The sequence below is a fragment of the Colletes gigas genome, unplaced genomic scaffold (genome assembly GCF_013123115.1).
Source record: "Colletes gigas isolate AHSC1104 unplaced genomic scaffold, ASM1312311v1 Colletes_gigas_Sc00007, whole genome shotgun sequence".
Classification (NCBI taxonomy): domain Eukaryota; kingdom Metazoa; phylum Arthropoda; class Insecta; order Hymenoptera; family Colletidae; genus Colletes; species Colletes gigas.
The window spans coordinates 7,640,025-7,651,859 of NW_025106636.1; the positions used below are offsets into that span (position 1 = coordinate 7,640,025).

An 11,835-nucleotide genomic window follows, 5' to 3' on the forward strand; every position below is an offset into this window, starting at 1 on the left:
ATCACCCTGTATATGCGCGGCTACGTTCCGAAATCAGCTGCGAGTATAGACAATATTGGTTGTCTCCGTTCCAGCCATACGTAGACGAAATGGCGAATATGATTTTAACGTTCGCAAAACATTGACAATGTTAATTGTTTTACGTGGCCATCGTATCCAGCGATTTTTTTTAGCAGCTGTTCGTTGATACGGTATCATTTGTCCAGCAGTTCGTTAGAATTTTCGCATTAATAATTTGCGAATCGAAAGAGACTCGTGTTAATTTGCGCAAACGCGGAAGGACGGCCTCTGCGTAGAATTTTGAATTTAAAATCAAATGGAACTCGTTCATTTCGCGGGAACATACAAATCTGATATTATTATTTTTCTTTTAATAGCCGATAGGGGAAGGACGACTTCGATTTCGTCGAGCTTTTGCAAAATGACAGCATGCAAGTTCTCGGCGATGGGATTTGCAGCGCTTCGAATCTATAAAATGGCGGAACAATCTAATATGAAATCTTAGGAGGTTTGATCATTTGACGCATTTTTATTGTTTCATTCATGCAATTTTATCAACATTCGATACGAAAGAAATTTTGTAAAGTTGTAGTTATCATTAATATAAATTTTTTAACAAAAGTTGAATGATTTCAGAATTTTTGTTTAAATTGAAGAAACGAGTCTTTTGGTCATTCTTTTAATAAAGCCAGTTGCAACAGTGGAATCACTTTCAACGAAGACAAGTCCGCCAGTACAGCCTAAAAGTACATAAGTAGTACATATGTAGTACAATGAAACAATTATTTTTAAAATAATTTTGCTACCTCGACGCTTTGCAGATTATTGACTTGCATCAAATTCTCCTTTCTGAAAGTTAAAATAGTAACCGCGAGTAAAGGAATGATTTCTAAGGAATCGTAGCCCAGAATCAAATCCCAAAGATAGAGTAGCTGTTCCGGGGGTAGATGACCACTGAAACCTCTCATGATCCACTTGAAAACCACTTTCACTCTGGAAAATAAATAATTTTGTTAACCGTACGATCGTGCAAATTACAAGGGTAAATTGAAATTACGGTTGTATGTGGATGTTCCTAAAGTGAATCCAAAGAAGAGGTTCGTGGCACTGGAGCAACCTTTCGAAAAGCAAGCACAGCGCGACGATACCCTGTTCGTGACTGGACACTGTGTGTAATCTGAACCAATATCGCAAATAAAAGGCTCGAAAGGTATAATACATTGCGCAGGGATCGTCGTAGAGATAACAAAACGGTGTAGCTGCAAAACAACGGGTCCGTTAAATTCTTGAACAATCATTTGCATCGTGACAAATAATTTATACTTGATTTTGTTTTTTTAGAATTTGTACCATACATGGTGAAACCGTGAAACGGAATCACTCCGCTCGGTGGGAATACCAAAGTGTTCTCCAACGTGGCTGGTTTTCCTTGCAAAACCGCGTGTATCACCTGACCGCCCGCGCTCCTGTCGGTGGTCACAGGTGCCAACACCTCCGAATCGCGCGAAAAGCATAACATCGTTTTGTACAAAACGTCCTCGAACACGAAATACTGATCGTCGTTCCTCGCTGTCAACTGCACGTCCTAAGAACAGAAAACTATGAAACGTTACAGAGTACTGTGAGTTATCCATACAACGTGAAATCTACTTTGCTACCTTTATTATTAACTTGTCCACTACGATATCATACTGGAGCACCATGGTCTTTAATTCCTCGTAGTATTCAACGTCCTGAGAAAATATTAATTTCTTGAACTGATAGAAACTTGTATCGAAGCTTAATTTATAATTTAAAAAAAATTTGTTCGCTCCTCGATACTTTGGAAAACACTGCTCCGGATAGTCTAAGAAATTTCAATTATTCAACGCGTTATGAACGACGTTCGACCAAGCAACGAATCAAAATCGATCGAAGAAAATCGCCTCCGCTCTGACAATTGACGAGTGATGCGTGATTTAAAAGCGTAAGATACGGGTTTTTACATTCTCTTTTACATTAGATCCCAGCACAAGGGACCAAAGGCGTCCTCGAAGCGATCGAGGAACTCCGCGCTTTAAAAATTCTTGCGCGATCGGAGCGTGATTCGACTTAAACACTTTCTCGCCCAGATGGATCCGCTCCTCCTCCAGAGTCGCAAAGTTCTCTGAACTGGGCATGTCTGGATTCACGCCTAACAGCGGCAATCCCTTTGCCAATTCCACGTACAAGCGTCTCTGTCACAAAATAATAATTCTATTTTCTCTGTCAGAAAATTGATTCTATTTTTTTACTTTAAAATGGGAAAAATTGTAATGAGAGATTCTAGAGGTAAAAATAGGACGGAAATCAAGAATACCAATATGTTGATGGAGGCTTCGTTACAAAGTTATTGAAAATGGTTAGGATTTCGGGGGTATGTCTATTGACCAAAAATGATTGTAATTGACCCTTGCAACCAAAAGTAATTTTTTTAGAACAATTTGAATTTTTTTAATTTCAACGAAAAAGTCCACCTTCCTGAATTTTTTTCTCAAAAATGGTTACGATTTTGAGAGTATGCTTATCGACCAAAAAAGATTGTAATTGACTCCTGCGATCAAAAATAATTTTTTTAGAATGATTTGAAATTTTTTAATTTAATTGTTAATAACTTTTTAACGAAACCTCAGTCAAGAAATTGATATTCTTATTTTGGCTTCTAGAATCTGCCATTAAAATTTTTCCCCAGGGGTGGCCGAACACCCTGTATATTTTTACATAAAAAAACATTGTGTATAGTCTAGAATATTTCCTTAAAAGAATGCAATCATAATTTGTATGAGTGTTGAGCTCGTACCAATTGCGTGAGCGTCTTTACGCGAATCTGTATGTGACTGAACTCCCAATTCAATTCATCTCTGAAACATCGTTGTGAGTGTAAAGTAAGCGATACAACTATCAGGCATCTACCCAAATTATTAATGTAAAAGATTGCTTAATGATAATAATAATGTGTATGTACGGTTGTTTCTTGAAGGAGGGATTCCGTATAGCGAACAGCACGTCCAGAAAGTCCTTTGGAGCGTAAAGGGGCCTGTATTGTGACAAATCTAGAAGACCTCTGTAGTGTTACAGATTATTTTCTTAAAGGATATTAGAGACGCTAAAAAGATTATGTTTTACCAATGTCGTAAGTGCTTAATTCGTTCCATTTTTCAGCAAGTTCTTCGCGATCCGCGCTGGGCCTTATGCGTGCCAGCGGGACGTTCAACTCGTTACACGTGGAGTTCAATGATTTTTGTATCCGACGTTCCCATTGAATCTGAGCCTTTTTCAAGTAGCTTAGATCAACTTCTTCAGTGGATAGGACCGATGTCGTAGATAAGGAACCCTGAGTAATCGTATAAGTTTCTTATATGTATATTTAATTACATAATTATACAGGGTGTTCGGTCACCCCTGGGAAAAATTGTAATGGGAGATTCTGGAGGCCAAAATAAGACGAAAATTAAGAATATCAATTTCTTGACAGAGGTTTCATTAAAAAGTTATTAAAAAATTAAATTACAAAATTTCAAATCATTCTGAAAAAATTGTTTTGATTGCAGGGGTCAATTACAAGCATTTTTGGTGAATACCCATACCCCAAAAATCCTACGCAGTTTCGAGAAAAAAATTCGAGTATGTGCTAAAAATTTTGGGTGAAAAAAAGAATTTCGAATCGTCTTGGAAAAATTATTTTTAGTTGCAGGGGTTAATTACAAGCATTTTTCGTGAATACACATATACCCGAAATCCTACGCAGTTTCGAGAAAAAAATTCGAAAATGGAAAATGTTTTTCAAACATCGTGTGTCCGTAATTCAAATTACGAACTTGCGACCTCGCCCAGTGAAACACCGTGTTTCTGATTTCTGTTTCTAAACCGTTGCTTTTTAATGCGTCCATCAAAGTGTTTTTGAAGTCTTCCCTCTTCACAGCGGCAGAAGCAACGAGTTTCTGCAAAAATAGAAATTATTTGTTAACGATCAGTCGCGTTTTGAATTTTATGAGCATCGTGTACTGTCGGCTCTAAGCCACGGATGGATCGAGAACATTCGTGGCCCTCTATCTACATTATTAAATAACGCAACGAACATACTTCTATCGTTCTTAATTATCGTAGTTTATTATAATTTTCAAAATTCCAAATTAAAGGGATTTCGCGTGTGTTTCGTTTTACCCATTCTCTTTCCTTTTCTGTTGGATCGGGTTTCGTTGAGCTCGAGACGCTGAGTGGAAGGGATTAGGGGGGAACGAGTCGTGGAAAGTCACCCGTGCAGATTTTAGTGAAAGTTAACCGTGCATTATCGTAGAACATTTTCCGTTTACCTGAATTTCGGAATAAAGACTTTTATAATTAGCCATGCCTTGCATTTCGTCCGTCAGTCTCTCCGCTGACTTCTTCAGCACGGTTTCCTTCGATTCATCCGTCTTCCCCGACATCGTAAACGATTCCCAAATATTTCCGAACGATTCGAAATGTTTCCGCAGCGATTCCGATAAGCGAACGCCATTTGTAAATAAATTTGTTCCCGCAGCCGCGGCGACGATTAACGAATATGTTGGCAAAGCATTCGAACGATTCAACGTACAAATCGCCCTCCTTCAACCCCTTCGTTTATACGTTAAAAGATTCAAAACATCTCATACAATTTTATTTAGTCTGGTTTTTCCTTCGATAGCCGAGGTAATCAACGAGATTCGATGGAAATATAGAGAATTGTAAAAGAAAATTCCCATGGGAATGAAACGGAGTTGATTTTTTGATAGTTTTAGGCGCAATGTTTTTTGAATATATTTTTCGGTTCTTCGTTGTATTCGTTTGCTTTTGTTGGTTCAGGGCCATGCAAATAGGGGATTTTCTTCGGTGTACATTTTTTTTTGAATGTTCGAACGATTGCGTGCCGAAATTTCAGGTTGACGCGCTTGCAGGAAAATGGCGGCGCGATAATCTGTGTTTTGAAACGTTTCGTTGAACGCAATCGCGGCCTGAGCGCACGTTGACAATGGATATCTCTAGTATGCTCGAGGTGCAGGTGAACGAGGTGAAGGAGGTGGACAGCAAAGAAAACGGTGAGATTCCGGAATCTTTTCAGACAGTTTCGCGGAAATCGTCGCTAGCCGTCGCACCTAACCCTATTTCGTGTTTCAGTGACTCCCAGGGTTCTGCTTCCGAGCACCACACATACCTCATTACCGATTTCCCCGGAGGAAAGCAATTATTATAAACTCGTGTTCGGCAGTGGTGAGCTTTTCACTTTTCGTTCACTCCTGTTCACCCTTAGTTTAGCTGTTTCCTAACGAAACTTTCATGATATTATATGGCATGGTGCTGAGCTTCGTTTTTTAATGTACGTTAAATTCTATGCGAGAAACATTGTGCGAATCAACAGAATGGAACAAATAAATACATTAAAAAACAACTTCTATCGCGCATAATTTTTAATTCTATGTATGTCAGTACATAAATAAATAAATATTGATTTGGTTAAGCCGTACTGGTCCAAGTTTAGTAGCTGCAAGTTATGTACTTTGCAGATTACAATTCTAAAGTGATTTATCAATTTTACTGTGCTCTCTATGTCTTGTATTATTCCATTTTTCATCTCTGTTGGAATTATAGATGAAATATCATACACGGTTAATATTTTTTATTTATCATGGTTTTGTAATACATTTACCGAATGTAGTGAGTTCTGCGGAGATGTGAGGCTGCATAAATCAAAAGTATAGAGAAAGAAACCAGACTGTATGATTAGAACATCGTTATTGATATTATTTAAAAGAATTATAAATAGTTTTTTCACTTTCCAATTGCATCCAATTGAACTTCTTGGTATTGCAAAGATATCCAGCACATGTTTTATATTTTCCAGATGTTTCTAATGTACGATTTCAAAAACTACATTGCACGGCATGTGATATACACATTGGATCAGCACCAGCGGATGTTGGTAATATGTTTGAGCATCCTGTGCTGCGTACGTTATTGTGTTCCAAATGTCGTGAATTTTATGGAGATGGCACCTTCGAGCAAGGTACCTGAATAATTGTTGAGTGAGCTAATGAGGAGTGGAGTCGCGTTTTTACGATTCTTTTTCACGTTTATTTTGCAGGCGACGATGCCACGGATATGTTTTGTAGATGGTGCGCGAATGGCGGCAATTTGTATTGTTGTTCGTTTTGCAGCAACACGTTTTGTTGCAAATGTATTAAGAGAAATATCGATCCCGTATTGAGGAAAAAGATCGAGGCGGACGAAAAGTGGAAATGCTTCGTTTGCGACCCCAAGGACTTGTATCCCGCAAGAGCAATTTGCTGGGCTTTACTCGAATACGTTCAAAGAATGAACAGGTAACAAAAGTTCGTGCCAAATATTTTCATTGTTCGCGGTTATTGAGACGTAGACGTACCGGGCGCGTTAAAATTGATAACCTCCATCTTCGGGTGCGCATAGTATTCGTCGAAGGCGTAAATAGAACTTTGTCTAGGAAGGGGCAAAAATGCTAGACTAAAAGTTAATTGCTAATTACTTATTTCTCATCGAACGCGATGAACGAATACAGGGCCATTTACATTTATATACATATACGAAGGCTACGGCCAAATATGTAACTTAAACCGTCTGATTTCGTAAACAGAGATTGAACAAAGAAAACAGCAACAGCTAAGCTGGGTTGAAATGACTTCGACGAAAATAAAATGTCCCCTTACTACTCGAAAATTGTAGATTTTCAAGGAAGAAAGATTATTGCGTTTGCACAGTTAACATCAGATTATACAAAAATAATTTTCAAACGATTGTAGTCAAACGAACGTCAACAAATTTCAAATTTTCGCGGAAGCGGGTCATGCGTGCATACAAAGTTTGGACCGTCAATTTTAATAGATCCTGTAGAATGAAAGCCATGTCGCCGCTATATTTCTCGTCTCTTTGTTTCATTCGAAAGATAGAAAGCCCCAAACCTGTAGTCACACTATCTCTGTTTTAAATATGGCGGCAAGTTGGCGTGGCTTCGCCAGCCAATATGGAGGATTGTGCGGGGACAGTGAACGATGAAAGCGACTGGATATATCGGGAGTGAGCGAGATAGAGCATCGACGAGCGAGCCTCGGCCTATTTGTGTTTAGCAGTAGACATCAGAGAACGATAACACCCGCGCACGGGATTGAATTTCATCAAAATTTCTTTGTATTCTTATCAAAATATTATTAATAGGTTGGCTTGATTTCTCTGATGAATATGAGCCCACATACGACCTTCTTTGAAATATTTTATATATTTTCAAAATTGAGGAACGAGTATTAAAAGTAATTCCAAAAGTGGTCATGTTTGTACTCGTTTTCATCAGAGAAACCTGGTCAATTGGTTGGTAATGCTTTCCTGCGAATATAATGAAAGGTATAGAAATTTCAAATTTAATTTCATATGGTTTAGAAACAATCGAAACTCCTTAATGGTTGTGAGTCAATCAAAAACCATTGTAACGAAGGAGGGACAAAACAAAAGATTAAGATCAATATTTAGTAAAATAGAAGAGGGGGTAGGGTAGTTGTATGGTTTTTTTTTTTTAATTTTGGTTAAGGGTGGTAAGGGAAAGAGCATCGCGTGGCCCGCGGGCCACGAGTAACGTAAACAGAAAAGTAAGCTAAACCCCATGTCTAAGGAGTGAGGGAAGACAGCATGTCGCTACAGCCTCCACTGTGTCGCACTGTGCGGCGGAGTGGGGGAAATAACGGGTGTTCCTATTTTATTATAGTTAGGTATATTGCTATTCCTTATATCTGACAGAGTAAGTTTAGCTAAGGCAACGCGGTAAATGCAATTTAAACGGTTACAGTGCAGTGAACGTAAAAGAAAGACGTCTTGTGAAGTATTTTATATTCTGTGTATTTAAAAGTTATTGTGAAATCAGGTAAGATATATTATTAATACTACTTTTTTTTTTTAATTTGTTTGGGTTTCTTTTTCATATATTGTACGATTTATTGTATTATTAACAGACAGCGACATCTGTAACGAGCATCGTGGCCACACGAATAAGCTAAATCCAATGTTTGAGGAGTGGGAGAAGGTAACGTGACGTAGGGGCCTTCGTTACCTCACATCATGAGACGTGGTAGGAGAAGCAACGAGCGTTCTCATTGTCCCGTTACGAAGTGGTGGGAGAAGTAACGGGACAATAGGAACGCTCGTTGCTTTTCCCACCATTTCACACGGCGCAAATTACTGGTAACCCCCCACTCCTCAAAAATTGGATTCAGCTTATTTTTCCGGCTACGTTGGTCACGAGAGTATGGATCCACTAGCCAAAAGACCGTATTTTCAAAAGTTCAGAGAAGCATGGTTGAAAGAACCTGATTTCTCATGGTGGTTGGCTAAATCAGTAAACCCCCATGAAGCCGAATGTCTTGTATGCAAAAGGGTACTCCGTGCAAAGAAGAGTGACCTTTTGCAACATCGAAGAAGTATAATACACCGTGTGCTAGTGGCTGCAGCAAGAAACAAAGTCAAAACCAACAGTGACAACGTGGAGGCTATTCCAGACTCCAAGAGCTCCGTGAAAAGTACAGAAAATGAGTACGTATTGTACTGATAACTTTTAATAATTGTATTCATCGTATTTGTTGTAACATATTCTGTAAACATGTAGGTAATTAGTATAATTATAGTATAAATATTATTAAGTTATCTAATAAAGTGACTAAATAATTTTCTTCGCCTCGTGTTTCTTTCAAAAACAATACAATAGGTACACCCGTTGTTTTTATCACTCCACTGCACCGTGCGAGGCAGCCGAATGCTGGCTTCCTTCGTTCCCCTCGAACATAGGATTCAGCTTATTTTTTCGGCTACGCTGGTCACGGAGTCCGGAAGCCCTCTCCTAAAGCTAAATTTCCTCCCGTTGGGAGACTTTTGCTTTGAGTACATGCAACTTTTAATATTTTCAGATTGCTGCAGCACAATTGCAAGTTCACCCCGCAGGAAGTGGAGGAGAAACTGAGTTTAGACGAGTCGAATTGTTGCGCGCGTAGAAGAAAACGGAAGCGTCGAAGAACCGGTTCGAATTCGGAGGAAGAGGACGAAACGTATATACCGAAACCGATAGCGCCGCCCGTAGTGACGAAACGTAGAAGAAGGGGTCGCGGCAGAGGTCGGTATTCGAACGGTAGCAATATATCGATGTCCACTAGTAGATCGTACGGCGCCGCATCGGAAGACAGCTCGATAGATCACACCGAGATACTGCCGTCGTTGCTCTCGTGCGAGCAAACGATGGTCGAGTGCGAGAACGCGACCGTGAACACGGACGGTACGATCATCTCTCAGACTCCGCAAAACTCTTTGCCATCCAGAGGGGAAACCAGCGTGGTTCAGCCACCGTTGTACAACACGTTCATGAACATGGTATCGAGCTCGAATTTCATAACGCCCGCGGCCCCGGTATTACCTATACGCCACGTACCGAGTCCTATAAATCAAATGACACCGGTGACACCGATGACCCCTATAAACTCAATTAATCAAATGGGACAGATGAATCAGTTGAATCCTTTGAATCCGATAAATCTGTACCAGGCGATGCATTGCACGTCCACGCCCATGGTGACCATACCGAATCAGAGCGCCGACATGATGAAACGGTTGCGTTTCTCGTTGCCGGAGCCCCAGGTACCGCCGCCGGTGTCGACCAGCCCGAGCGTGATCGAGATCGACAGCGATTCCGAGGACGTGGCGGTGGTCGGTCCCTCCCGTAATTCGCGTTCCTTCAAGGATCACGTCGACAACAATAAAGCCGTGCCCGTGGCGCTGGTGAGCTCGAAAAATAGTCACAGCGGTGGTTTCAGGAAGCTAGAACCGCCAGCGGAGAGGCGTTACGCGAAAACCCTTAACCAGAGGCTGCTACCTCACGGTCAAGAGGTGGACAATATCCTGATAAACCTTAAGCTCAAGCTTCAGGGGCTGTTCGAGTCGTCGAAGCAGGAGGAGCTGAAGAAGTACGAGCTGAACGACGCGCGCGTCATGATCAAGCAGTTTCATCGCGAGATACGCGACACGGTCAGCCAGCTGGCGTGTATCAACGACAGAATAGTGCGCGAGTACAATCGGTGGAAAAGGTACCAGCTGAAGACTGGCGCCACCCAAACCGGTGACAGCAACAACGCCGCGAAGGACGCGAAGAACGAAGACATTACTCTGGAGATGGTATGCGTGAACGAGTCGGACCCGGAGACCGAGAACAACAGCGAGCCGGAGAACAGCTTCATAAAACCGTCGGAGTTCGTCGGTACCACGAACGTGGTCGGGGGTATAAAGTCGTTTAAGAAACGGATCACCGTATCGCGAGCCGTGGGCGAGGATCCGGCGTTGTTGGTGGACAAGTCTGTGCAGATATACGACGTCGAGTTACGCGATTACGATAAGTGCATAAGACAATCGTCGTTGCAGAAGTCTGAAGAGACGTCCGAGACGCGGGACGACGCGTCGACGTCCGCCGGTAACGGGGACAACAAACAGTCCGACAATTACGAGGAACAGTTTATTAATTACCTGCAGACGCGCACGGAGTTCGAGATCGTTCAGTCGGACGAGTCCAAGGACCTGCCCGATCCGAACGAGACGCCTTTGAAGGATCTGATAGAGGCGAACTCGCCGTTCATTTCGGAGATGCTGGAGACCATGGACAAATCGGTCGCCGCCTCGCACGATACTAATAGTTTAAACGACGCGAACAAGGAGGACAGCGACTCGAAATCTCCGAAGCCGCAGGAAACGAACTCGGTCGTCGACGTGGCCGAGGACGATTTCGTGAAAATGGTCAACGACATGACGAATAATTTAGATAAGAAGAAAAATTTAAAGAGCCCCCCGCCCGCGATCGTTAGTGACACGCAGAAGGAAAGTAAATCGAAAGGTACGCGTTTTTCTACTAGTGATAAAATTGGTGCGGCGAACGTATCGCAGGATAAAGAGGACAAGCAGGATTCGAGCAGGAGTAACAATTGCAACGCGATAAACTCGGATAGTAATATAGAGGACGAGTGTACCATCATCGACGATTAATGAAACGACGATCGTCGATGAATGTCGCGAGTTTAATTAGAACTGATAGGCGTCGCAGCGAAAGGATCGCTAATTAAATAGAAGCCGAGATCGTTACCGACACAAACGTTTGTCGTAATCATTCATTGTATGCTTAGTTTTGTTGTTTCTAGGACTATTTGGCTGCAATGCGTTTTTTTAAATTTCTGTGTGTATGACGAATAGAAAGAACCGGTATAATAGCGCATTAATTCATAACGAGCAACCAGGGACTTCATACCGATGTTGTTATAAGAAAACTATACTTCTAGGATACACACTAAATTCCATAGATTCTTTATTGTGTTGTGTTTGTCTCGTTTCAAGATTGACCGTCCGATATATTCTGTTTTCCGTTGCGACAGTGGCGAATTTAACGAAGCGAGTGGATAGATAAATCATTCTTTTTATCTGCGTCGTGTTTTATCCATGCTCAGTCGGACTAACAAAGTGACAAGTCTATGTTCAATTGAACAAGATTATTAAGTTGAAAGAATCATAGTTATAATTAATTTGATTTTTAGGGACTGTCAGTAAATATAATAACGATAGGGAAATGATACCGGTTTTTGACCATCGTTTGAAAAGGATATTGAAAATTACAATGAAATCTAAAAAGCGTACCGTTATTTCTGAAAGCTACCGGTATATAAATATAATTTCGGTGTACGTCCTTGCGAAAAACACCTATGGATATTTCAGATTTAGTGAAGTAACTGTATCGCACGGGTGGTCACGTTACAAAAGATT

The 11,835-nt window shown here is 41.0% G+C and overlaps 2 protein-coding genes across 3 annotated transcripts; one reads left to right on the forward strand and one right to left on the reverse strand.

Annotated features, from left to right (window-relative positions):
* Window positions 1-671: 671 nt before the first annotated feature.
* On the reverse strand, window positions 672-4,445 carry LOC122396606 (TBC1 domain family member 19). The gene is made up of 11 exons (XM_043395158.1): window positions 4,332-4,445; window positions 3,837-3,959; window positions 3,145-3,352; window positions 2,984-3,071; window positions 2,819-2,879; window positions 1,986-2,216; window positions 1,659-1,733; window positions 1,351-1,585; window positions 1,058-1,259; window positions 807-993; window positions 672-740 (listed from the first exon to the last, which is right to left on the reverse strand). The coding sequence occupies exons 1-11, from the start codon at window positions 4,443-4,445 to the stop codon at window positions 672-674; spliced, it is 1,593 nt and encodes a 530-aa protein (XP_043251093.1).
* A 491-nt stretch (window positions 4,446-4,936) lies between these two features.
* Window positions 4,937-11,572, forward strand: LOC122396195. 2 transcript variants are annotated; one of them, XM_043394378.1, is made up of 6 exons: window positions 4,937-5,075; window positions 5,155-5,247; window positions 5,879-6,040; window positions 6,119-6,356; window positions 8,955-9,465; window positions 9,541-11,572. In XM_043394378.1, the coding sequence occupies exons 1-6, from the start codon at window positions 5,009-5,011 to the stop codon at window positions 11,065-11,067; spliced, it is 2,598 nt and encodes an 865-aa protein (XP_043250313.1). In that variant the 5' UTR covers window positions 4,937-5,008; the 3' UTR covers window positions 11,068-11,572. The 2 variants fall into 2 exon arrangements, with proteins under 2 accessions (XP_043250313.1, XP_043250312.1); XM_043394377.1 differs by having other exon boundaries at window positions 8,955-11,572.
* The last annotated feature ends 263 nt before the right edge of the window (window positions 11,573-11,835 follow it).